Source organism: Chroicocephalus ridibundus, chromosome 2 (genome assembly GCF_963924245.1).
Source record: "Chroicocephalus ridibundus chromosome 2, bChrRid1.1, whole genome shotgun sequence".
NCBI lineage: Eukaryota > Metazoa > Chordata > Aves > Charadriiformes > Laridae > Chroicocephalus > Chroicocephalus ridibundus.
This window is the reverse complement of record NC_086285.1, coordinates 121,790,695-121,818,443: the sequence shown is the minus strand read 5'-3', so window position 1 is coordinate 121,818,443 and position 27,749 is coordinate 121,790,695. Positions and strand designations below refer to the sequence as shown.

The following is a 27,749-nucleotide window of genomic DNA, read 5'->3' as shown; positions in this document are numbered from 1 at the left end:
AAGGGCTGTTCTCACATTCATATTTTTAAGGTTTTAATGTGTTCTAATACTGAATGTTACAGTAAATTTTGGTTTCCTGGCCAAAAGCATTTGGAACAGTGATCTCTAAAGGTGCTGTGTTTACCAGAGTTATGAATACGGTTTCATATAAATAAGCCTCAAGGATTACCATACTCTTTCCCTTCTGTTCTGCTCTGAACTGCTACTTTAATGGTATAATAAATAATTCTGTGAGCATTAGTGAAATTGACTGGGAATGGTTCCAATTTACAGTGATAAATCTTAAATTTCTCTCAAGTAAATGTTCACTGAGCTGTCTGGCTGCTTCTTTAATTCAAAAAGCCTGAGAAACTGGGCATACAACACTTACTGGTCCTAACTGCCTGCAGTTTGAAACTTGTGTGCTTTTTTTTTTTCCTTAAGCACTTTAGAAAAGGTGTGGGAAGTAATATTTATGGCAGTCTTTCTGCCTAGGAGTAATAGTATCTGAAAAAGCTGTTCCTTCTTTTCAGGGAACGTGCGATGATGATATGATAGGAACTGAAGCAATAGCAGAATTTTTAATTAATAGTGAGGAGACAAAAGTGGTAAGTATTATACTTTGTTTTAAAAATAGTCTTTTCAGTGTGGAACTTCAGGGTGGAGTTCAGACTTGTTATGATCTGAACTTAATGCTAAACTTGCGGAAGACTTTACTGATACATGAAGTACTAGAACTTCTGAATCTCATCAAGTGTCTATAAACATCTGAAGGGAGGATGTGACAAAACGAGAGGTAGTGGGCACAAACTGAAACATGGGAGGCTCCCCGTGAACATCAGGAAACAGTTTGGTTTTTTTCTGTGATGGTGACTGAGCACTGGGCAAGGGCTGCCCAGAGAGATTGTGCAGTCTCCATCCTTGGAGATGGTAAAAGCCATTTGGACGTGGTCCTGGGAAGCTGCCTCTAGGTGGCCCTACTTGAGCAGGCAAGCTCGACGAGATGACCTCCAGAGGTCCTTTCCAAGTTCAACTATTCTCTGATTCTGCCTCTGTTAATGTTAATTTTTGTTAAAATTTAGGATTCTTTCCTAATGTAATGAGCACCTCTTAGCTGTGGACTTTGATAAATTCTGTGTATATGAAACTTTGAATCCAGTAAATGACCTGTAGTTATTGTATGCAGTTACATCTGACACAACTATAAAGTAAATACAGCTGTGAGTGTCTTTAGCAATTGGGACATTTAAATGTGATAATACTTTTTTCTAGTAGCAACAACAACAAAAATTTAACATATCTCCACAGGCAAGACTAAAGCTCTTTCCCCATCAAACAGGGGAGCTACATATTCTGGGAGTCGTTTATAATCTTGGCACTGTTCAGGGTGCTGTGACATTAGATGGGATAGATCCTTCTGTTGGATTACAGACAGGTAAGTGCGTTACTCCCTTAAGCTTTGTGTCTCTGGAAGGGGGAGACATGGCATAGAACTAAATTCTAGTGTTTAACGTTTGAATATCATGATGCAAGGCCTTCCTTCAGGTAAGGATGTAGAAACAACTAGAACAGGAAAAGAATGAATTGTCACCTGTAGGAATCCCATTAGAAAGAAAGTAACCTCTGCCAAACCATACTTATTGTTCCTTTTAAATCTGGAAATTCTGAAGCCATTAAAAAAAATAATCAGAATTTAAAGATACCATCTATGCTATGTTGAATCTATAACAGCTTTCACCGATTCCTTTGCCGTTCATTTTTCTTCTGAATCTTTTTGCTTTGTTAGCTTTCAACTTTTGTCTAAATGAAGTTCTTTGCATAGATTCCCAAGTTTAAATTTGGCTGGCATAATTATTTGTTTAGCATCTTGACTTTTTTGGTTCTTTCCTTTATATTATCATATAAATGTCTTATTGCATGTTACTTGATCTGTTTTGAGTCACTCATCTGCAACTCTCTCTCACAGGGAAAATTTAGTTGTGGGGAGAAACGGGCATTAAAGCATATGTTTGACAGCATCTAAAAGAAATAATGAAGCTTGGTTAGCTATCTACAAACTGTAAACCTTTGGAATAAAAAACATTTGGAGGGTGGTGGCCTGTCTTTGAAGGAAATAAAAATGTTTCAGGTGACCCTTCTATAAAAGGGCAGAGTAGGTTGGATAATGGATAACTGGCTGTCTGAACTTGCAACAGCAATGCGTTACGTGTGACAGTAAGCTTTGAATAGCTCTTTGTCAGTGATGCTGCTTAATCAATGAACACTGCATGTGCCCAATAACAGAAAAATCAAAATGATTTTTGAGATTGGGTAGGGAGCTTTGGATCACTTCTCAGAAAAAAGTTAGGAATTATTTTAAAAAAAAAATCAACCTTTTTAAAAATTGTTTCAGGAAAGTTTGTCTCCAATGGGTTATCTGTACGAGGACGGCAAGATTTAGAAATCCAAGGGCCTCGACTTAATAACACAAAAGAAGAAAAAACGTCTATTAAATATGGACCTGATCGACGTTTAGATCCCATTATTACGGAAGAAATGCCTTTGTTGGAGGTATGCAGCTACTTTCTGTTGGCAGTTTTGAGCAAATAACTGAACCTAGAGCTTATAAATGTAATTCTAACAATGAAGTCTTATACTTTGTTTATGTCTGAATCTTTCCAGTTAATTTCTGATCTGTCAGCGCCAATCTTGTGTGGGTTTTTTTTTTTCAAGTGAAGCTTGAAGCCCCCAGATTAATATCCTTCTGAATTTGTTATATTCCATTTTGAATTTTAGTTGGCAATAGCTTTTGTAGCCAAATTTCAAAGTGAGAAGGAGTAGGCAAAGAAGCTTTTTTCTGTTTGCTTCCCATTCATCTAGAATAGTTCTTCAAGTCGGTTAATTAAAACACAGTGGTTTTCTTTACGAGGGTTGTTAAAATGACCTGATTAACTGGTTAATGACAACACTCTACAGAATAGAATAGTTCAGCTGGAAGGAGCTTCCAATGATTATCTAGTCCAGCTGCCTGACCAATTCAAAGCTGACCAGAAGTAAAAGCATGTTAAAGTTATTGTCCAAATGCCTTTTGAACATGACAGGCTTCGGCCATTGACCACCTCTCTAGGAAGCCCGTTCCAGTGTTTGACCACCCTCTCGGTAAAGAAATGCTTCCCGATGTCTGGTCTTAACCTCCCCCGGTGCAGCTTTGAGCCATTCCAACATGTCCTATCACTGGATACCAGGGAGAAGAGATCAGCACCTCCCTCTCCACTTGCCCACCTCAGGAAGCTGTAGAGAGCAATATAGTTTAAATATGTTCATTGTTGTATTCATGCCCAATCGCAATGTGGTTCAGCGTTCAGGTTTTTTTTCTCCTGTTCTCTCCCATACAGGTGTTCTTTATAAATTTTCCTACAGGGCTTCTCTGTGGAGAAATCAGAAAAGCATACGTAGAATTTGTGAATGTAAGCAAGTGTCCTCTTACCGCACTGAAGGTTGTGTCCAAGCATCCAGAATTCTTTACTTTTGGTGGAAATACTGCTGTTCTAACGCCACTAAGTCCTTCAGCTTCTGAAAACTGTAGTGCTTACAAGACTGTTGTGACGGATCCTACCTCTGTGCGTACAGCACTGCTATCTTCAGCTTCTTCTGTAGACTTTGGGGTTGGCACAGGAGGTCAGCCTGAAGTAATACACGTCCCACTTCCTGATGCTGTTCTTCTTCCTGGGGCTTCAGTTCAGCTGCCAATGTGGTTACGAGGACCAGATGAGGAAGGTGTTCATGAAATTAACTTTTTGTTTTACTATGAAAGTATTAAAAGACACTCAAAAATGTGGTAAGTTTTTTTATCTACTTTTTTGTCATGCTTATTGGACACATTATAAATGTTGTAAGCATACATGTAAATTTTACTGAATTTCTCTCATTTGCTGTGATGGTGTAAATGTGGCTGGTTATCTGCTATTCTAAGCAATAATTTTTTCTACTATAGGATCTAATTTCCGTATGAAATTACATAGCCTACACTTCTATCGAAGTGCTAATTACTAAAATTATTTAGTAGAAGGAGGATTAATGGAATAACGTTAATACAAACTCTTTGTATTTAATTTCTCTGGAAGCACATATTTCTGAGGCATAGGGAGGAAAAACTCATTAAGTGTTTCTGCATGCTATAAAACAATCTTGTATACTTTGAACAAAAGGTCTTGCTCTTCATTAGAATGTGGTTAGTAACTGTACTATGATGAAAGTTATTCTCTTTGAAGAGTTTAAATACCAAGTTTGACTTGCATGCTGTTGTATTGTTCCTTTTTAGACCATTTTGAGACAGTGGACAGTCAAATTTGACACCACAAGCTAACAAATAGTGCTTTCTTTGAACTTAACTTGAAAGGTAGCAAGTTGACTTTGTTTTGCTTATTCCCAAATCCCACTCATGTCCCAGGCTAAGAAGGCTCAGAAGATAACTTTTTTGAGAAACCTGTTCTTCAAAGATTCTGGGCTGAATAGGCCTTTGTTCAGAAAGTGGAGATCAGTGTTCAGGAAGCCTTAGTGTAGCAATCTAGCGAACAGCCAAATTCAGAAATGAAAACTGTCTCTTTATCCCTTCTCTTTCACTCTTCTGGAAATACTGTTCTTGCATTGCTACCTTACAGCTATTGGAGCTCATAGCTAGAGCTGAGAAAGTTGCCACAGGCTTTGTCTAGATTTAGTTTTTAGCCCACTAAGAATAATGGCCACAGATTTAATGAATGTTACTACTTAATTTTCTGGGAGAGAAATTTATGATGGAGCTGCATGTGCTAGATTTGTTTGTCTGGAGAATGTGTCTCTGCCCACCTTAAGAAGCTGTGCAGACAGAGTGGATCTGTAATCAGAGCTGGGGACCTGGTGTGGTTTAACCACAGCTGGCAGCTAAGCTCCACATGCCTGCTTGTTTGCTCCTTTTCCCCTGACAGGATGGGGGAGAGAATTGGAAGGGTAGAAGTGAGAACTTGTGGGTTGAGATAAGGCAGTTTAATAGGTAAAGCAAAAGCCACGCAAGCAAAGCAAAACAAAGAATTCATTCACTACTACTCATTGGCAGGCAGGTGTTCAGCCATCTCCAAGAAAGCAGGGCTCCATCATGTGTTATTTAAGACAAATGCTGTAACTCCAAATGTCCCCCGTACCTTCTTCCTCCTTAGTTTTATTGCTGAGCGTGACATCATATGGTATGGAATATCCCTTTGGTCAGTGGGGGTCAGCTGTCCTGGCTGTGTCTCCTCCCAGCTTCTTGTGTATCCCCAGCCCGCTCGCTGCCGGAGTGGTGTGAGGAGCAGAAAAGGCCTTGACTCTGTGAGCGCTGCTCAGCAATAATGAAAACATCCCTCTATTACCAACCCTGATTCCAGCACAAACCTAAAACATAGCCCCTTAGCAGCTACTGTGAAGAAACTGGACTCTTACTACAGCCAAAACCAACATACTTGAGTGTCTTTACTGTACATATTCAGGATGATGGTGGGGAGCAGGGCTACTCCAGATAAGCTCTAGTTGCATGGACTGAATGTCTGCTTGTGGCTGGAGCTTGTTTTCCAGGCTAGTTCTGAGAAAGAAACCAAGTTCATGTGCTGTGAGACTGCTCTGTAATGTAAACCAAAGCAAAGTGAGTTGATCAAGACAGTGGATCAGTGGCATGTTCTTGAAATTAAACTAAAAGCCATGCGAATGCACCCTTTGTTTAGATTTTTCTGTAGCTTTTGAAAAGCCAGTTAACTTTTCATTTGGCTTTAAACTAGTCTGTAGGAATAGGGAATTTGTTCCCCTACAATGTAGTTATTTTTCTTTCCTTTTTTTTTTTTTAAGAATAGAACTTATTTCTCCTCTGAGTTCATAGTATTCAGAAAGCAAGGTGTTTCAGAGATGGAAGGTGGTTGTTTGGGGAATATATTTGTTCCCTACTACATTGAAGTTTCCAGGAAAACTTAAGTGATGTGGTCTTGTTTAACACTACTCTTTGTAGACTGAGCATAGCTTTTAAATTTTCAAAAAACGATTTAGTTTGGGACACTTGAAAGTTACACAGACATCTGTGTATCTTTCTGAAGATTAACTGTGAAACTGTTAAGTTTATCCTGTAGATTGCGACGTTATGTTGAGTAGAGTTTAGGAAACCACTGATTCTTCCCCTCCCAAAACAAGTATTACATGATGTTTCAGCATATTTAGTTGGTAATGTGTGTCAAACTTTTGCATGCCTTTAATGTTTCCAAGTGGAAGTTATGGTAACACAAACTTCTACATGGGAAAAGCTCATGTGTTTGATGGTGTCCAAGAATGTAAGTTTATTCATCATTAGAAAAACAGGAAGATAACTTTTACAAAGGGCTTGCTGGCCTGGAAGTTGAGCTTGTCTGGAAAAAGGCAGGGCAGAGTAGTGATGGTTCTAGAAGTAAACTTTCAAGATTCTCAGTTCAGGGGAATTTGTTGAATGCAGTGGTATTCTGTCTAAATGCTTTTTAGTAAATATTTATGCAGGAGATGTGACTAACTAGTGGACCTCTTATGGTTTATTTACTCAAAAACTCTATTTTAAAAAGCATGTGGTGGCATTAAATAGTTCAGTGACATCCCTCTCCCAATACATGCCTGTTTGCTTTCACTGTGCCAGTTACCTTACACCAGAAATATTTTTGGTGTATTTTTTATCATGGTAACTTATGAACCTTTCTCCAGTATTTCAAAGTGGCTAAGAGATTGCATGTTTGAACAGCACTACCCATGCAGCATGACTATTAAAAATAATGTAGTTCTGATAGGAACCTAAAAAGTGTCTCTGGTTAAAAGGAATAAATTGTCTAATGGCCTTAGTATTGAAGGCAAACGTAAAAGCTAAACTTCCTGATGACAAGTTCTGTATGGCAGTCCTGGTTGTTCAGAATGTCTCTTTTTTTTTTTTTTTTTTTTTTCTTCCACTTTTCCTAGTCATAGGGTATTAAGGCACACTGCAGTTATTTGTACTAGCCGGTCTCTGCATATTCGAGCTACTGTCTGCAGAAGTAATGCACTTGAAGATGAAGAAGGCAGAGGGGACAGTATGTTGGTGTTTGTGGATGTAGAAAATATCAATACTGTAAGTTCTTATTTTTAATAATACGGTTCTAAATCTCAGCAGATGTGTAATGTCACCACTAGAACCAAGACTTAAGTAAAAGGTTTTTTACAACTATTCTGCAAATGCTAAGTAAACCTTGCATATTTAATCATTCCAGTTACTGTTGGGAAGAGAATACTGACATTAAGTTATATCTCAACTCTCTGGAAGTCTGCTTATAACTGTCTCTGTTCTAAGTGAATTACAGTACTGTAGCCCGGAGTCTTTTTTCTTTTAGGAAGACTTATTCCAAATTAATGAATGTTGTTGACGATCACAGCTTTCAAGATAGTTCTGAACGAGATGTGTGCCCCCTGCAACCTTTCAGTGAAAACACTGCTGGAATAAGTGGTGTTGTGAAGTCAAAAATTTAAGCTCCAAGTTGAAGGAAGCTTCTGTGTTTACATGTATTACCAAGTTCTAAAAGATGTTTTTTGCAAATATAATCCAAATACAGATATGTCTGTATCCATATATGTTGTGATCTGTTGACTTAGCAAAGCAGACTAAAATACTTCATTCTGTCATACCACACTAATTTAAATTTACTCATTTTTTTGGTAAACCTGCTCCCATTTTTTCAAGCTCAAAGCAAGGTAATTGAATCCTCTGCTTAAAGAATTCCTAGACACTTAGCTGGTAGTGGAATCACTGACCTGATTTGTCATTTTGTTTCAAAGGTGTGTGCACTCGGCATTTTTTCTTCAGCTATGAAAGTGAATGTTGTCCAATCCTCCTTTGAGGAGGAAGGGATGTTTTATAAAGTACTTACAAAGTTATCAGATTACGTTGAGACTTAATTTTCCACTACCACTTTGCCCTTTCTGAGGAAGGAAACCAACACTGAAAGCTACTTTTCATTGTGTATATATGAAAAAAAAAAGAGTTCTTGAATTTCTGGGATTTACCAGCTAGCAATGTTCCTAAGTAATCTTAAAAACTAAGTGGCCTTGTCGACAGTGTTCTGCATTGGAGTTAAAAGCCTAGGTTTTTTTATAGTTGTCTTAATCTAAAATACTAGCTTGTGGGTATTTTTCTGGGGGATCTTTTGTTTCCTCTTTGTGTGGCTTTGTTTACTGGAGTTGGAAGTTGCTGTGAGCTGGGACTGTTGTTTAACCTTACAGTGGGTCTTAAATCTCCTTATTTCTCCTTAGTATTGTATTATGGATGGTGTGAATAATGAGTTAAATTAAGATTCTAACAGTGCCACCTTGCAATGAACACTTAATGTGTTGTGGAACATCACAACTGTGACTGGTCTTATTTGACATAACTTTTGTTTTTTCCTTAGAGTGAGACTGGTGTTAAAGAATTTCATGTAGTGCAAGTTTCAAGTAATAGCAAGCACTGGAAGCTTCAAAAATCTGTTAACATCTCTGAAGACAAAGGTGTGTATCTTTATCACCAAAAGGGTGGCAAGTCTTGCTTCTGTGTGATAAGGACTGTTAAAGGAATCATACAAGGAATTCAATTTGGCTTTCAGAATACTTGCTTCTAAAAACTTTGTTTCAAACATACTACAGCCCTTCTTTTGTTAGTGTTTCAAGAAAAGTATATTGACAGATAACTTTCAGATATCATTAATTTTAAAAATAGGCTTAACTTACAGATAAATTATTTCTGTGAGGTAGAGAAATCCACGTCTGTGTTGGCTTATAACTTGCCTCACAAGAAATATGTTTCAGTGTTCCTTTACTTTTAGTTATTTATATCAGTGTTAGATTTAACTGAGCAACGGAGTATTTGATAAGTGCTCTAGTCACTTATTAGAAACATACCAGAATTGCTACTGCTGTGTCCTGTCTTAACTAATACAAGCTGCTAATTTTTGAAAAGGCTAACTATCCTGGACAAAAAAAAGTGCTGTAACTGTATCTGATAAATGTTATTATTACTTGTATGCTGACATTTTATGTACATCAAAATTGCTCTAGGCATGTATTCCTCTTGTATTAATATTGAGGGTGAACCATTTATGTAAAACTGAATCTTTTGTCTTCTGTTCCTTCTTTCTTTGTATCTTTATGTATTATGACTCACTTCCTGCTCTAGAAGTAGATGGAAGGGGTCAGCAGAAGACGCATCTTCTTTACTACCTTACAGTCACAGAAAATATAACATCTTTACTACCACGCAGTTGCTCTGCTTGATTAGTTGTGCTTCTTGAGTATCATCAGTGTGTGTTTTATTTGTGGATTTTAAAGGCTGACTTTTGGCTAATCAGGAGGGAATCTGATTATGCTGAGGGGGAAAAAATCTTGCAATCTTTTTCTTTCAGATACTAAACTTGCTAGCAGAGAGAGAGCGAAGTTATGCTTTAAAGCAGTAAGGTGCAAAAACTCGGAAGGTAGGTTTTCTCCTGAATACGGTAATGTTTTGAAGAAAATACCATTTGGATGCTGTATGCTGAAGTAACTTCTCGTGATGCTGAAACAATGCCTTCTCTTTTTATCCCTCAGAAAATTACACATTTGCAGACATTGTCTTTGGAAATGAACAGGTAGGTGAACTGGTGCAACTGCATATTTAGTCTTGTGCAAGGTATCCCTGTCATGTGCAAGTATCCCAGTGAAAGCCTCTTCTAAAATTCAAAAATGGGAACAGTGTGTTAATAGTTGGGAAGATGAGTTTTGCACGTCAGAAGCTGTTGGTCTTCCAGGTCAACTCTTTTGCAAAGAGAAGGTAAGGTTGCATAGGCTAGTGGGTAGCCTGGAATTTTAACTCCACAGCTGAACTAATTTGCTAGTGCATTGCAATGCTAATTTCTTTGCTAATGTTTTCCTTCCTTTCCAACTCTTCAGAGCAGTTCTTCTGAATATTTCCCAGCTTGCTAGTTTTCTAGTAGAGATCTGCGGATATCAGATTCTTGTTCTATTGTTTTTTTTCTTAATTATATTTTTATAAGATAAGTTAAAAACTCTAATTAGAGTTTATTCTAAAAATAATCTGGAAACCTCTAATGAATGTTGGTACCAAAATTTCAAAACTGCTGATGTAGGTTGCAAGCAGTTCAAGGAGTCTGTTTCTTTGATTTTTCTTTTAAAAAAAAAAACAAACCCAACACTTTAAGATTCTAAACTGTCATGCTCTTTTAATCTTTTTAAGCATACAGGTGTTGTTTGAAGAAGAATCCTTTTAGTAAATGCCCTTGGTACAGTGAATGCTTTCTCAAAATGTGAGGAAAGTAGGCCACTTGCATCAGATCAGAAATTTACATCAGCATAGTGGATTTAGTTAGCTGGATTTCAGACTGCCTATGAAATTTCAGACTGCCTTATGCTGAGTGTACATTTTTCATATATGTATCCAGCTTTTAAAAGCCAAAGAAAACCTACTCAGTGCCACTTCATTTTTTGGGAGTATAAATTTGAAGTTAGGACTAAAAATCTGAGGTAGATGATCCCTCTTTGCATTTTCAAAGTTGGATGAACTGCATGAACTTCAGCTTTATTATAAGAAAATGTTCTGTAATGGGGGGGTGGGCAGGGGGACCTCCCTTCTAGACAGTTACTCCAAAAGCAGATTTTTGTCTCCCTGGGTATGAGTATTCTGCTAATGCAACAATTAGCAGCTCTGCAACAGCATCTTCTGGAAAGGGGAACGTTTTTGAAAGGGAGGGGTTAGGAAGCTAAAGTCTTTTGTTTTTTACTTATCTTGCTGTCTCCAAGTATCATTGCTGTCAGTCTTAAAACCACTGCTTTCCTATCAAGCTTTTGGTGTTGGAAAAGCTCAGCATAAATGATGACAAACTTGACAAACAGCACAGTGCTTCTGCTGTGCCACTTGTACATGGGGAATATGCTATGCAATCTGCCTTCGCTGTTGCTAGCAAAATGTATGTTCCTAACTTTGATAATTCTAGCTAACCCGAGGAAAATATTAATAAGCAATAAAGACTTGTATGTGACTTATTTTGTGGGTTGGACACTTCAGCTCTCTCCACTATGCTTGATACATCACAGTAGGCTGTCTGGTGATAATCATCAAAGCCGTTATTTCCAATTCTGCTATTTGTAGTTTTGGGCCAATAATCTATAGCTCTTTTTCGCTTAGACAGTTCATTAGGTAGGGCTGATCTCTAACAGGGCAAGTATGGAAACCAAAATGTGTGGCATCCTGTAGGTTTGCAAGGAGAAGCAGAGCAAGATGATGGAACTGAAGTACTACAGCAATGAGCTGTGTTAGAGTAACTTGTGTTAGCTTGCATCCTGTTCTGAGAGCAGTCTTTCTTGCTTTTTTTTTTTCTTGCAGATAATAAGTTCAGCCAGTCCTTGTGCAGACTTTTTTTTTCAAAGCTTATCATCTGAATTTAAAAGAACACATGTGCAGTCTCATACTCATGCTTCTCAAAGGGCTGTGAAGCAATCATTTGATGAGACGGTCCGATTGATACAAAGATGCAGTGAAGTTGATTTGAATGTTGTTGTACTGTGGAAGGTATGTATGGTTGTGGCCTTTGCAGTAATTTGGCTGTGAAGTATGACTGTTAGAAAAAAAATTTAATATGGCATCCTGAATTTCCGGAGTACTCATACAAAATTTATGGATGAATTTCTTTAGAGAGCAGTCAAATGAGCTAAAATGGTGTCAAGAAGCAAAGACAGTCTTAGTAGCTGTTACTGTAATAAGTATGCTTAAGTGGTTTTACGTTATTTTGGATGCACCCAGTTCTTACAAGTTCTCCTCTTAAAAGAGAAGATTCTGAAATCTTAAACTAAGATTTGTTAATGCTTGCTTTTATCATAGAACTGTAAGAGTAACCCAGTCTGCTTTGAAGAAGAGGATCTCATTTACCAGAATGTGAATATTAAGTAGTGGAAATCGGCAGTCTGTACTTCAGTAGTTGTCTGTGCTTTCAAAATTGGATGCATAAACATAAAATAAATATGTCATGCCAGCCTTTAGGTTTTGAACAGTACAACATCTTTCACTTAAGTTAGGGCGAAGTCAGTAGTTCTGTATTACGAAGCTTATGACGGTCTCTGGTCTGCTAATGTCTTTGTGTTGTGTTCTGTAGGCATATGTTGTGGAAGACAACAAGCAGCTTATTTTGGAGGGCCAGCATCATGTTGCCCTTAATACAGTTGGGAAGGAGGCTTTTTCGTTTCCTCAGAAGCAGGTAATCTGGTCTGAAGTGTCCTTTACAATTGCTTGTTTCCCAAAATAGACTTGATGTGTTTTCTTGTAAATAAGTGGAATCACTTTGGGTGCTTTTGTACAATCTAACATCAGATATGTGTTATTGCTAAGTAATTCAGATTTACTTACCTCACCTTTGATTAGTCATCTGTATTGAAATAGCTAGGCTCAGTTTAAAGATGAGAAGAGCATATATGAGTAAGTATACTGCTGTGCAGTTGTTGAAGTAAACTGTTCTGTGGTATTTCAGGGTAGAACTAGGAGCTTATTAATGGTACTAAGTCAAAATTAACAACTGTTTCATAACAAGGTTAATAGTAAAATGGTGAAATTATTTTTGAGTGTTACAAAATCAATTTTATGAATTCTTCTATGCACAACTTTTAAGTGAAGACCTTTAGCATAAAATGTTAGAACAGCAGAAACACTGGAGCAGTTAAAAAGATATTGAAAGCTCCATTAGAATTGATCAATTAATAGCATGTTACTTCACTTTGAAGTTTTATAGCCTATTTGATTGTTCAAAGAAAATAGCATCTGTAAGAAATTGGTGGATGTCTACTGGTACGTGAATCAGTAGCAACTATGGAAGCTATAGATAAGTTTCTGTAAAAACATCTATACTAGATGCAATTTATGCGTGTGAAGAAGACTAATGTGCAAAATAAAAAGAAACAAGTCTTGTTTAGTCTTCTGAGCAGTACCTTGCTGTTCCGTCTTGCTTTGGTGCCATTGTGATGTTCTTGCCAATGTTGCAAACATCATATATAGCTTTTAGTGATCTCTTACTCAAAAGTGCAGCAGGTAATACTGTATATTAATTTTGTCAAGAAAACAATGTAGGACAAATTTATGTTTCTATACATACCATGCTATAATGTAAGTAGTGAATTACTCTGAAGCTGTGCACTTGGCTTTGGTTCATAAGCCTTTAAGTGTTTTTACATCATTAAGATGACTTTTCCATTTGGTTCTTTGTGCTATGAAATGGACGGGAAGGGACATGTAGTTTGAGCTAAACTGGCTGGTGTTCTTTGGTACTGAAAAATAGGACAATTCAAGTTCTAATGTCTGAAGATTATTTTTTTCACCTAACACTGCTACCCCCCCCCCCCCCCCCCCCCCCCCCCCCAAAAAAAAAAAGAGCCTTTGCTGCACATGTGGGCTCAATCTAGTTGTCCGGATGAAATTCAGTTTCAAACTAAAAGAAATGAATCTTGCCACCAGCAGCAAGGAGGATCCACTTGTACCCTCGATTTGTTTTAAGGAAAACATGCTACTACATTAGCATTCTCTGTCTATAATCTTTCTCATCTATTATTATTATAATTACATTTAAATAGATGCTATATTGATTATTGTATTAACTTACTTCAGCATAAGGAACATACTTCCTTTGAAACATTCTGTACCTGGGTTTGAAGCAAAAATGCATCTGTGTTGTGATGCAGTTGAAATCTGGTATAAGAGTAATGGTGGCTGTTTTTAATAAATGCATAAAGTCTGTCCCCATGGTAACCAAAGCCCAGATTTAACTTGTATTTTAAGAGCCCGTAATCTCAGGACTGCTAAGAATTGAGAAATTTCATATGCTCATGTACTACTTTTTTTAATTGGCACTCTGTACTGTGAGGAGAGTAGATAAACTCTGCTGAGATGGGAGGTGAGGTATAAAAAATAAAGTGATTTGAGACCTCGCAGCCATTTACTTTGTGCACACTTAAAAATTAAAAGAACCCCCAAAATAGGATTAAATGAGGCTAGAGAAAATTATATACTTACTGTATTAAGGACTGCACATTGCCTTTGAATTACCGTGCTCTTTCATTAAAGTTATACAAGCAGTAAAAAGCTGGGGAGGGGGGGAAATCCCAAAAGTTACTTCTATCTTAACACTTCCAATATATAGTTTCAAGACTTATAACATCACATTCAAGTAGTTTGTCTTGTAAATCTGTATTTATTCTCTAAGTCATAAACAGGGTTGGAAACTCTAGACTGTTCCTGAATGTCTTGTGATGACAGTATAGAAGTTGTTTTCTGTCCTCTAGACAGCAGAGGGAGATGGAGATACATGCTTTTTACCAACACATGTTGGTTACCAGTTCTTAAATGATAAAGAACTGTTCAGATCTGAAAAAATAGATTTATTTGCAGATTATGAATAGGGTGTCACCTAGGATGCAAGAGTCTGTTCCATGTATTTCTCTTCAGCAACTTTCCTCTTGATTTGGGCTGCTTCTACTTCCTGCTGTTGCAACCAGGAAAGGAATTTTTGTCTGGCAATATAGCCATCCCCAGCCAAGAACAGTCTCACAATAGACATGGAGAAAACACAAACAAGACTTCTCTCTGTATCCCCTTTCTCTTTTTTTTTTTTAGCTCTCTGAGAAATGACTCAATTCTCAGCTGAATTCATCAAATAACTATGTTGAACAAATTAAGATAGCTTGCTTTATATGTTGGTTAAATTGTATGTACTGGTTGGCTTCTGCTGCTTTGACTATGGTATCTCTGTGACAAATTCTTTGCCAGCTTTTAAGGATTTAGTTTGGATTTATAGAAGCTTCTAGAACTGTTCAGGGAAACAAAGCTGCAGGAAAGCAGTGTAGTAGAAGAGCAGTGGGTCTGTAAAAAGAAAGAAAATAACAGTAAAATTCTATACGATTTTACTTGGAAGGTCAAAATACATGTGCTTCTTTTTCTTCCCGTGTTCAAAACAGAATTGTGAATGCTGAACTCTTTTCATTCTAACCGAGACAATGATAACTGTGACTTTGAAGCTTACTAATTTTCTGCCATGGAATACAATTTTTTCTTTTACACTACAATGTGTTTTTTTTATTTAACTCCATGGCATTGCTTTTGAGCATAGGTTACTGGACACAGTAGACTTATCAAGCGATGTGATGAACTACTTGCATCTTTATGTTCTAGAAGTTTGGAATTGTAACACATAGTATGCTGAAGGAACACTTAAAGAATATTGACTCTGTTAAAGCATTTCTTTGTTTCATATAGAAAGCTTCATATAGAAGCTTCATATTTTTTGCTGAAAAGCTTCATATAGAAAACCTTACATTTATCTTCCTATCCTTTCTCTCACTTTTTTTTGCAAAAATAGCCTTTTGCTAAAGGTAGGGAAAAATGCTAAATATAGTTTATTTCCTTGAATCAAACCACAAAAGGTGCCACAAAGTGATACATTACAGTCACTAGCAATGGTGTGTGAAGAATAAATCACGTAAGTTGTTAAAGTGGATAGGTGTGAAGATGTGTTAGCAGTAGCTGTTAGAGTCCAAATAGTAAAAGCCTCACTAATAAAAATTAGCTGTGTATTTGTAACCAATGGCTGTTCTTTTTTGACACTGATACTGCTATGGGTTCCGTTTCTCTTCTGAAACTTGCGTTCAGGAATCAGGTTGTTTTAACTGAAGGTCAACTTGCGATTGCACTTGAATTACAGCTATTCTGTCTCTTGTTCTTGACCTCTCTACCATAACTTAGTAAAAGGACTAAAATTTCAGATACTTTAAACATCTGTTCATTCAGGGCTGTTGATCAATATTATTGCTGTCTTCCATATTTTTCTGATCTGATGAATTCAATCCAAAAGGAAAAGCACAGTGTAATGCGGTGGAATGGAAGTAGTAGTGTGGGGCTGGGGCATTTGCCACGCTTAGGATTGGCAAAGCCTTCACACTGATGAAAGGTGAGAAGCAATCTAGTAGAGGCGTGTCACTTGGGCATGCTGGCATGTTGTGAATACTGTGAATACTGTGTCCATACTTCTGAAATACATTAGCATGTGAGTGTAAACTTAGTTTTGACTGAAGTCTAGATGAGATAAAGTGGCTACGAGTGTGTTTTAGATCAGGCATACTTTTTTTTAAGAGACTGTCCCCATGTACAGCACTCTGTTTTCATTGTGAAGTGGTCTTGTAACGCACAAAGTGGAGAGCTGCCAGGCAGAATTAATCTAGATATGCTCCAGGACTGCACATGGTGTGCTTCTGTGCTGCTCAGTCAGTCCTGGGGATTAGACCAGTGCTAGCCCAAAGTAAAATCCATAAATGCATTTAGCACGGATGCAGGCTTGTTGTCAGCATTGCATTTGAGAGATGATTATTTTTGGTAACACTGCTTCTTAATGTAGATGTAACTTAGTGAGGCAGCAGTAGTTCAGTTGGAAGTAGGAATTTTGAAAGGTAGGAGAGGGTAGGGTTTAAATAATTTTGCTTTTCCTAACAGTGAATTACTGGAAGTGACATGTTATGCTAGTTCATATTTTTTTTGTTTTACAGAGTTCATGGGGAGGGATACTTGAGTCAAACACAGCTTTAAACAGGCTTAGTGGGGGGAAAGCAAAATTCTTCAGAGTAAACATCAAGAGCTGAAGTGTACATTTTTACTCTGAATTAATGTACCAGTTACTGTACCGATTTTGTGAGGACTGGCTTACGTTATTGTCATGAATGAAATATTCGAAATAGGCGAAAAATTGTATCTGATGCTTTACCCATTGATGGACTGCAGAGCTGATGACAATATTTATGCTTTCAGATGCATTATTACTGGTGTCTTAGTAAAATACTATTCCTGGAGTCGTCGTTTCTATAGTTAGGAGCTAGAATAAATGTAGATGAGTTACATGGTAAAGGAAACCGACTTAAAACTGAGGTTTTGAAATGGAAGTTCTCTGTTCTAAAATAGGAGAGGGAGAAAGACACATCACTTGGGATCTCTGTCTTATGTGTTGCCTTCATATATTCTGCTTTTACTTATGCTTAGCGTTGTTCCAGAGTTTCCTATGTAGATTTTCTTGTATGCTGTGCATATTGGTCCTTCATACTTGACTGAGCATGTTAATAATCCTTTTGGCTGCGTGTAACTTGTGATTTATAGGGCAAATATGCTGAATTTCCATATAACTTGGAAATCAAATTGTGGTGCTTAATTTCTCCTAGTACGTTTAAGAGCACATTGCCCAAGTCATTGAGAAGACTGGTTTTGAAATTGAAAACTTCAAGTTGTCTAAAATTATGTAGAAAAATCCTTTAAAATGATTGCACGTAAAGATACCATCACTTCCATCCATCTGATGGAAAGGAAGAACTTTTCAATTTGAAAGTGCATTCTAAGATATTAAAGAATACGTTATAGACAGACTTGTCTATTGCATCTATCAGATAATGCAAAAGATGTTTTGAATGGTGTAAGTTCTGACTTTTCAAACTTTTAGCTTAGTGCAGTTGCAGGAGATATCTAAATCCAGTGTGAATGACTAATATGTAATTTCAGAAGTGTAAGTGATAGTATGTAACTTTGTTTCAAAGTAGCTAAACATCAGACTCTAAAGATCCAGGCTTTTTTGTAACTACGAAATAAGCGAAGATATGGAGACTCTTCTACTTGGAACAGTAGGCTTGTGTCTAATTTTAAGTGTATTTGTTTGAAGCTAGCCTTTGTAAATGGCTAGGGGCAGCAAAAACTTTTCTAAGAATAGAAACAACTTTCCTAGCACCAGTTGCACAGTGTGTATGTAGCTCTTGGAAAGCAACTGTGGGAGTAGTGTGGTTCTGGTGCTGCTGCCCTTTGTGTGCTTTGAGTCAAAAACCAAAAAGCATAAAAATGCAGCTATGAAATTTAAAACAGTAACTCCACCGTGTACAGTTCTTCCAAACTCTTCTTATGATGAAGGCTCTTCCAGTCAAGTTATCTGTACCTCTACCGTTATGTATGAATGAGACCTTCAAATTACACCTTAAGCAATTTTTTAAAGGGAACATCTTAACCATTGTTTTGGCCTTTTTGTATATGGTGTTTGCTGTCTATTGGAACCTGCGGCACTTCTGGAGTCTTTGGAAGGAACCATAATGGGTCAACAAGCAGACTTTAGGTGTCGGAATTCTTGTTATTGGCTTAAAAAAGGCAGTACTCCCTTTGGACTGGTATTCTAGGAGTTCAGCAACAAAATGCTATCTGTTTACTTCTCAGTTGTTTTTTTTATTTTATTTTGTTTCTAAGCGTAAATAACCTAAAGACTTGAGGCTGTTACCTGCTTTGTGCATATTCTTGAAGGGAGGATACAGGTGCCCAAGTAGGTATGGACACGTTTTTGAAGCCTTGATCCAATTTCCCAAGCTCCAGAGTAGGGCAGGAGTTTTATGCATCCTTAAACTTAGCATTTCTTATTAGCTGTCTCTAGCTCCTGATCTGTACGCACAGCTGTATTTGGAAGTGCTTAATTCTGTGCTGAACCATTAGGTAAGAGAATCATGTACTAAATGTCATGTTTTAGCCTTTGTTCTAGGTACACAATTGCAAAAAAACTAGCCTTTGAGCAGCTGAATTTGGAGAGACAGATATCTTTTCTGAATCTGACACCCAGAGGCTGACTGGAATTAAGGTTTAGCTCTATGATGGTAAATGGTTAATCTTACTGCTTTCCAGTCCTTCAACAGAGGTGTGATATTAGAACTAAAGGTTTTAAATATTAATGGCACTCTGGTACTTTCACCAGTAAATGTTCCTGCTGCATTTCATGATGTTCTTGTCTATTTGTAGAGATAAACCTTCGTATTTGTCTTTTGTAGGGTTTTAAAAAAATACTCGGGAATTCTGATTGGGAGGACTTGGAACAGGTAACTGACTCTAGGGCAAACTACAGTGCGTAGGATATTGATATGTGGTTGAGGGCATTGAATAACTGGTTGGACTGTAATTTGAGGAGAAAGATAATTTAAATGAAAACCTGTAATCTCATCTCTCGGGTGTTTCATGTTGTCAATTTTCATAAAGTTAGATAACCATAGGGTAGGGTGGAAATACCATATTCATTCAATGCTTAAAATATATTTCATTGTTACTGTGAAATATCTTTTTTCTTCTCAAATTACTTTTTAAGAAAACTACTCTTTCTTTCAAGAGGAAAGAATTGCAAACCTGATAAAATATTTGATGTTGTCTTGGTATTACCAGCACAGGCGAACAGTGACTGAGACGTTCATACATATTGCAGAATACCCAGTGTGTCTGTTACTTTGAGTCAGGTTTTGTTGCCGATAGTATTTCTTTTCAATTTAGAAGGTACAATCCATCACCCTTAAATGAAAAGTATTAGTTTATTACACTGTACTGACTTATTGATGGCTTTTTAAAATATTCTTTCACACGCTTCTAGTAGTCAGTCATGCTTATTGCTGCAAATTTCTTTTTTTTCTAAAGGTGTACTTTTTGCAGAATAGATTCATAAGGGTATACTAAAAGTCAGTCCCTTCCTGAATAAATCCTGCTTGCAAAACAGATTAGATGATGTTGGACAGAGTTACAGTAGCGCTGGAATGCTGGACCAAATGCAGCCTGATTGCCTCATTTGGTGTTGCATCTTTCTGTATCATCTAATTTCTTCTGCTTCAGAGATTGATTCTGCCCACGGGGTTAGGATGAATCCCAAGTAGTGTGTCAGTGCTTGACTTGGGTTTTCAGCTGGGGACAAAGGTAACTTCCATATCTGCAAGAGCTTGCTATACAGTTTTTAAGATACTCTGCATTAAATCCTTCTGTCGTTGCTAGCATCTTCCTATAAACTTCTGTTTGCTTTACTTTGTATCTGTTTTGGGAAACTTGGACATTGGTTTTCCTGTTGTGAACTTCCCAGGGCAGGTGATGGATATTTTGGGGTTATTTTAGGTACAGCTGCTGAACAGGGAATTGTGTAAATGCTATCCCTTTTTCCTAGAGGCAAAACAAAAACCAAACACTAACAAACTACTGCAACAATAGCATGCTTTTGTGAAACTTGCATGGACGTGTTTTCACAAGCAGCTGTGAAATCTGTCTGAAAATAAGGTAACAGATAAGTCATATCAATTCCTCATCTAGCATGCTTAAATACAAAACACATTGGGGAAAAAAACTGTAAGTGTCATGATTCTGTAGACTTGTTTCCCTGGAGTTATAGTTCATAATGGAAAATCGTGGCTTCTGTGACTGGATTTCTTGTGTTGCATTGCACCGTACCTTATATCAGTATTTTAAATGTCATTCTGAATTTGTGTTTCAGGAATTACCAGAAATGGTTCTCCTAAAGTTTTTTCGACCAGAAAACACACCAGTACCTGCTAGACCAACACCAGAGCAGCTTTCTAATCTTATCAAGACAAGTCTTCATTATCCAGAGTCTTTCAATCATTCTTTTCAGCAAAAAAGGTTAGTACAATGTTTTCTTTAGAAACTTTTGAAATATTGTTAATTTGACATAAGTCCTCTTGAGAGATGCTCTGTGGGTTATGATACAAAAGATAAGTCTGGTATGCAAAGATGAAATCTTGCTCAATTCTTAAGCTCACTTCTTCAGAATTTTATAGGTAAAATGGCAGTTTCGTGTAGAGAAACAGGCTGTAATACCACAGTTCACAGTTTTAATGTTAACAAGTAATGTTATCAAACTTACCGAAAGAAAAATAAATACTCTGCTGCCTTTGTTTATTTTTGGTGTCAGAGTAACCAGTGTGACTACTCTGAGAAGCTAGACAGAAAGTAAGAGGCACTTTTAAGTCAAAAGAACTGTTATGTCTACAGCATCTGACTTGCCAAGATTAGCTGCACGTGGTTCTGATTTATGTCAGAAAAAAAGATGGTAACAAATCAGATCACTGGGGCTTGTCACCTGGAGGAATATCAGAATTAACCTTTGTAAAAAAAGTAGATTGCTGGAGTGAATTAGTTGGGGCCTGTAAAATCCACTAATCTTTCAAAATTAAAATACATGAACAAAGCCCCCTGGATTTATTTCCAGATATGAAATGAACTGGACTCAAAACATAAAGATACCTATTTATGTTTGAGTTGATTTATCTGATAACTTCTACTGTGTTAACTTTTTTCTGAAATTTCAGTTAATATAAGTAAGTTGCAAAAAGAAAGGGATTTCTTTATAAAACCTATCATTTAAATGTTTTATAACGTGGCATATTTTAATGTCAGTTACAAAGCATGAATTAACAAGTTCATATCTTATTTGTTGAAGTTGGTAATTGTTCTTTTCTTGTTGGTCAAGTTTAGGATATTTAAACTGTTAAGCAATGGCAATCCCTCGTTGCATACATAGAGCTGGTGCAGCTGCAGTAGTCTGTGTACCTGCCTGTGAATATCTTGCGGTCTTTCTTGCTGCAGCATTATTTCTAAAAACAATCATACTAATTGTGAACAAGCTGAATATCAACTAACTGTATTAATTTTATTCAGGGTAAAGTCTTAAATTAACACTAAATGTGTATGTGCTGTCTGTTCCGTTTGGGCACTGTTCTGGCTAAAACTAGGCAGTTCCTTTACAAGAGGCTGTGCAGAAGAAAAGTATCTAGACAAAATGTACTAAACAGCAGTTCAGAGAATAGCATACTAGACCACGTTATCTCATTCTGAAATGTCTCTTGTCATAACAGTAGATTTCCTGTAAAATAAGGCGGTATTTATGCTTTTGCTAGCCTTTCTCAGCTGGGCAAAGGAGGGTGGTAACTTCATTTGCCTCAGTTGAGCCAATGCTGTTTGCCTCAACTAATAGCTTTTACTATAATTTGCTCTAGTCAATGTAAGTGATTATGTTGCTGTGTACACTGACTGTTGCGTAATAGAAAACTGCATGTTAATTTTATCATACTTGGAATTTATTTTAACTATTTAAGAGTATAATTAAGACTATCCAGAGTCAGACATTTTTCCTTTACTATGGAACTATTTCTCGTTGCAGCCTCTGTCTGGTACCTGTCACTCTCCTACTTTCCAATTGTTCCCAGGCTGTTGTAGATGTGATGATTGATTTGAGGCATAAAACAGCAAGGTAATGTATGAATGTTAATTTAGAAATACTTTCTGAGAATGCTTCTTAGTTTTGGGGAGTCTTTTAATGTTTTAACTATATTAAAGATCTAGAATAGGATTTTTTCAACAGTGGCTTCTTTGAAAGAATGGAAGGTGATAAAGACTTCATACAGTCAAATGGGAGTCTTCAGTCAGTGCTCAAATTTTACTTTGGTTCTGACTACTGCTAGTTGAATTGTGACTCTTGAATAGTTAAACTCTGCAGAGCTTTTCTGGGAAAGTGGAAATGCTTTTGATCTTCAGTAGCCTTACTTTATTAAACATACATTGTCGAGTTTTCATTTTTAAAATATCAAGTAATTTGTAGAGAACAACTTTTGAAGCTTAAACAAGTACATCCTACTGCAGTTTGTCTTAGTATAAAAGCCAAAGGTATTTTTAATGCTTCCCCTAGGTTTATCAGCTGATTCTTATGACTAGTTTTTTTTCTTAGAACTGAAGTATTATGTGCAAAAATATTAGCACTGAGGAAATGTTTTGTGAATCGCTTCTAAAAGCTTTACTAAGGATTTTGGTGGGAGAGAGAATTCAGTACCATGATATACCATTGTAAATTCTTCTGCTTCTTTTAAAACTCATGTGTAATTCAGGTGGCATCTCCTCTTCCCTGCCTTCTGCCCCTGGTAGACATAATGCTACTTGATCTGCTTACCACAGAACAGACTGTGATATTCTTGACTGAATATTCTTGGGGAGGGAGGCAGATTCTTGAAGACACTCAGGTAGGCTTAGTCATGGGGGACCATTGGCTTCTTGCCAACAGTCCACCCAGGCAAGTAAGAAGTTAAAAGCACAGAGCCTTCTGAACACAGGTTCAGAAACAGAGGACGGAAGACTTAAGCCTTCTGGTTTATTTATCTGTTAAGAATAGGAAGGTATTCACTGATCTGGTGTTTTTTCACAAGGCAATGATGTTTTATAACAGCATTGTAAAACATGTCTTTGGAAGGATATTGTAGTTTATGTGCTCTGAAACATCTTAAAAACAGACAAAGCCCCAACACCCCCACAGCTTATTAATGCAACGTCTCTGAAGAAGTGTATATCCTTGTTGATAATGTCTGTGTGACATAAACTCTGATTTAACTCTAACTCTTGGGACAGGCATAAGAATGCCTTATATAGGAATTCCTAAAACTGACGGTTTGGATCTTTTTACGATGTCTATTGTTAGTGTTATGTGCCTGTTCTGTAGAAAGCTAGGAATGCACTGGAATTCATCATTCTACATATAAGTAATGTTCTGTATGTAACATACAGTATACTAGGAACAAAATAAATGCTGTAAAGATTTGTACTGATTCATTTGAGCCAAGGGGAGAGCTGCTGCAATGAGCATGTTAAGTGTGAGTCAGAGAACATAAAGTATGTGGTAATAAGTAAGGACCCAGAGTTAAATTTAGCTGATGGGTAGACGTAGGGATGCATAAAGATAACCAAGGGTACCTTAGGTAATCTGTCTCAGTGTGTGTATATGTTTGTGGGGATGTGGATGCAGTAGAAAAGAGGCCGTACAGACATGACCTTTTTTGAAGCTGCATTTAATATCTCGATAAAATGTTAAGCGCAGTTCTGTCTATACCTATGGTCACAACTGTTACCTGTTCAAAATCTAGCTTTGTCTTGCTAGAAAAACTTTGAGATTAAAGATAAGGGGCGTGTGTGGAACAAAAAAAGCACAATGCATTTGGGCAAGGTGGTGACTTAAGGGAAGTTATTGTAGGCAAGCAGTCAAAAAGACTCAGCAAGTTCCAAGACATCAAAGACAAGTGGCAGCGGGCACTCTCACATCCAAAGGCTGCCAGAATAGTAACTTAAGTTCCCAGCTCCTGACTTCTGAAAATAAGTTTTCAGGAAGCATAAACAAGCATATCTTTGTAATGCACTGGTCAGGGGGACACAGTGCATTCTATCTTGGGAAAACTGGAGCTCAGAGGGAATGATGTAAACTGGTAATATATGCTTCAAATGCAGACAAATAATGTTGTTATCTTCTCTTTCAGCCCAGAAGCATTAGAAATCCATGGATCTTTTACATGGCTTGGGCAAACACAGTACAAGCTTCAACTAAAAAGCCAGGAGGTCTATAGCTTGCAGCTGAAAGCTTGCTTTGTTCATACAGGTGTCTATAATCTCGGAACCCCCAGAGTATTTGCCAAGCTAGCGGACCAAGTTACTTTGTTTGAAACGAGTCAGCAGAACTCCATGCCTGCACTGATTATTATCAATAATATCTGACCACTTCCTGGGGAAAAAAATCACACTAAAAAACAAAATAAATGGGATTCTTTTCTTATATTGCTGGTTGACATTTTGCTGCAGTTTTTGGAAATAGCACCTCAAACATCTAACTTGTTACTAAAGATTGCGTAGGAGAAAAAATAGCGAAATATTCAGACGACTTGTCACTTTGTTTCTCAATGCAACGCACGTTGGACTGAAAATACATCTATCCTTTTATAATATATTTCTTCTCTGGTAATTAAGATACTCATAACAGAAAATACACTTTAAGTCCAGATCTGAACATATTTGTATGTCCTATGCCCTGTCAAAAATGCAGCTTGACTGCTGTTACAACTTCCAGCATGGTGTGTTTAATATTTGTGGCTGTATTAGGATACGGTTCAGGAAGAAACCCTCATTGGCTTTTTCCTGTCTGAAGCCATTAGTCATGATAAATCCCAACCTTACTGTGACGGTCAATAAGGTCTCTCAAATCCATTTTTGTTTCTCAGTTCTTTAGTTTAAAATCTTGTTTTGAGTTCTCATGTTTATGGAAGCTAGTGACCTTTCAAGGTTTACATACAAGTCCCACCTAAGGTGTTTAAAAAAAAATTAATTTCTTCAACCAGTTTGAGTATTTTCTCATTCATCTCAATGCAGAATGCACTATTTCACAACCATGAGATTGTCATTTAAATTGTCACTTACTTTATTATGTAACTATAACAATTGATCTGTTTTAAAAAAAATCTACTCAAGATTTTCAAGAAATGTATTATATTTATAACAAATGTACTGTAAATAGAATAAAACATACACCATATTCACTGTACAGATTTGTGACCCTTCTTCCTTTCGTACAGCTGTGGCAATCTACAGGTGCTGATACTGGTTACATATGTTTTCTGCACTGTCTTCATTGTGGCCCTCTCTGCTCAGGTGAAGTTCCTGCCCTGTTGCCATGTGTAGCGTTGGTGTACATCAAAACTTGTAGCGGCTGCTGTATTTGCCTTTTGAGTTCTTATCCGGTGTTCCCAGGTACAACCCAGAAGTCTGGGAAGTCTGTTACTTGTGGTGTGCTGGGGATTTTTAATTTGAGTAATAGCTGCTGAAGGTAGAGAGGGCTGTGTGAAGCAATCTGGTACAGCAAAACCAGCTCGGAGTTGGGAGTTACAGTTTATGATGGGTTAGCTGAGTACAAGGAAAACTGAGCAGCTAAATAAACCTAATGCTTCTGACAGGCTGCTCTATCTTGTGGCTGAAGGAAATTTCTTAATAGGACAATATTGTACATCTGCCTTCAGATGCATTTTTTCTTTTTAGACAAGGTTTCCATTTTTGCTCGTTCAGTACTACTGTATGACTGTCTCTGGGATTTAAGACTTCCTGAAAAGCCTTAGAACACATGCACAGCTCGTGTCCTTTCATAGTCGCACTTATATGGCTGTGGACCATGGTAACCAATCAATAGAATACTTGAGTATTATCTAACAATGAATACGTTGCTTCAGGAATTGAGTTATTCTTTTCTTGGGCAGATTGGCAGACTGATCTTTCTCAATGGTTCTTGGCATTGTAGCCTTAAGCTATGTCAGCAGTCCTCTTTACATCTTGGCACTCTTTTTAGGGAAAGAGAAGCCATCATTGATGCCATTCAGCTACTCAGCTGTAGGCCACAATATTCTAAGTCACAGTTGGTGAATTTTTAAGACTTGTTCAAATACTCAGTGGCACAAGTCACATTATTCTGATAGAGGATGTCTCCACGAGAGTTTTGTGAGAAGTTTAACTGCTTTTCAGCCTGTCAGAAGAAACTGGTAGAGACAAGTGGTATCTTCTGTGATTTCAAAGTTGCACCGCTGTAAAGAGCAGGCTTGACTACCCGCAGAAACTACCAGGCTGTCCTGGTACTGCTGACTGGTATATTACTTGTCAGTGATTCTAACTTTTAGATTAAGTAAACCAATACTTGCCATGTCCGTTAGTGCTAATCTAGGTTAAAAAAATGTGATAACACATTGTGTAGCTTGGCTTGAAGGACATACTGTGTGGAGACCCTTCTTGATGTTTCTGAGAACTTAGTGGTATTTTGCTCGTATGAACGGTCATGTCTCCAAAGTACTTACAAATAAAGCTGCTTAAGAATATTAGATGCTGCCAGGAGGTAATAGAAGTGAATAGGTGCCTGAATGGTACAAAAAAATCAGCTTCAATTGCTTTGTTTGTGACACTGTGTGACAAGGGTGCTGAGAAAGCTGCATGCCATGAAGAGTTAGAGAGAATGTAGAAAGCGTGCAGAGGGAACGGTCTGAGTGTGTCTCATGAAAGAGCAATGGGGACCTCAGCCAACGGGGAGGGGAAGGAGGAAGAGAGGAGCAGAGTTGGACACAGCTTTCCAAGTGAAAACCAAGGGCCTTCACCATAATGAAAAATAAGGATGATGTCTGGATGGTGCCTGTAGGCAGAACAATTGCCAAGGGAATGTGCCCAACTGCTGAACCAAGCAGGACCAAAATTTGGCTTTTTAAAAGATGAATGCTGTCATTGGGGTACATCTAGTGAAAGCAAGGAAGCTTGTCAGAAGGATTGAAAAGGAAAGGGGCAGGTTTAGAGAAACTGTGGGAAGAAGGATGGGATCTCGCAGCTTGAAGCCAGACAAAAAGGAAGAAGCCGGGCAGAGCAGCACAAGGACAAGCCCTGGGAGACAAACATTTTCTGTGAACAGGTATTGCCTGTTAAAAGTCTGCGTGCACCTTGAAGCTCCATTTAATTTGTTGTTCAGGCTGGCGGTCACAAATTCTGGAGTAATTATAATTGGTGGTTACTAAAAGAGACGGAGCCTTTAATTATTTTGTGGGCAAACAAAGACTGCTTCTAATGACTCCTGCAATTAGACTGGCTGCTGGTACGGCAGAAGGAAAGCCCAGAATCTCCTATATAAGCTTCATGAAGAGGCTCCATTTTGTGCTTCAGTTATAATAGTTACCTGGAGATTTCTGTGATTCCTCTTACTGATCTAGGAGATGACTATGAATTCACAGCACGGTCTTGTGCCTTTTCTGGTCTCAAGCATCAACCCTGTCCACCTTTTAAAAAATGGTGGAAATCATACTAAATGTAATATTCCTCTTGGATTCTGTACTTCATTTTAAAACTTTTTTAGAAGGACTGTTTATGCCGATATAGGTGTGGAGTTCTCAGAACTTGTCGCCAGTCTTAACTTTTAAACTAAACTCTTCTATGCGTTGAAACAGGCAAAAAAACCTGAACTTTAATTTATAGCTTAAATTACTTATGACGGAAACCCATCTTTAATGTCTCTATCTTAAACTACGTTATTTACATCTTGTGTGAACATTCTACGTAATGGAATAAGGCCTTAACTAGCAATGAATACCTAGAA

General features: G+C 37.5%; 1 protein-coding gene across 4 annotated transcripts in view; it reads left to right on the top strand.

Annotated features, from left to right (window-relative positions):
• The window catches only part of TRAPPC8 (trafficking protein particle complex subunit 8), a 56,287-nt gene extending 31,109 nt beyond the window's left edge, over nucleotides 1-25,178 (top strand). For 2 of the 4 annotated variants that reach the window (XM_063326776.1, XM_063326778.1), the window contains 14 exons: nucleotides 513-587; nucleotides 1,288-1,414; nucleotides 2,372-2,529; nucleotides 3,354-3,796; nucleotides 6,931-7,078; nucleotides 8,391-8,487; nucleotides 9,378-9,446; nucleotides 9,559-9,599; nucleotides 11,351-11,536; nucleotides 12,117-12,218; nucleotides 18,835-18,882; nucleotides 20,304-20,449; nucleotides 21,990-22,079; nucleotides 24,124-25,178. In XM_063326776.1, coding sequence (XP_063182846.1) covers nucleotides 513-587; nucleotides 1,288-1,414; nucleotides 2,372-2,529; nucleotides 3,354-3,796; nucleotides 6,931-7,078; nucleotides 8,391-8,487; nucleotides 9,378-9,446; nucleotides 9,559-9,599; nucleotides 11,351-11,536; nucleotides 12,117-12,218; nucleotides 18,835-18,882; nucleotides 20,304-20,449; nucleotides 21,990-22,079; nucleotides 24,124-24,358 — 1,965 coding nt within the window. In that variant the 3' untranslated portion in view covers nucleotides 24,359-25,178. The remainder of the gene's footprint in view (nucleotides 1-512; nucleotides 588-1,287; nucleotides 1,415-2,371; nucleotides 2,530-3,353; nucleotides 3,797-6,930; nucleotides 7,079-8,390; nucleotides 8,488-9,377; nucleotides 9,447-9,558; nucleotides 9,600-11,350; nucleotides 11,537-12,116; nucleotides 12,219-18,834; nucleotides 18,883-20,303; nucleotides 20,450-21,989; nucleotides 22,080-24,123) is intronic. The other 2 variants (XM_063326777.1, XM_063326779.1) reach the window with 1 other exon arrangement.
• Nucleotides 25,179-27,749: the final 2,571 nt, after the last annotated feature.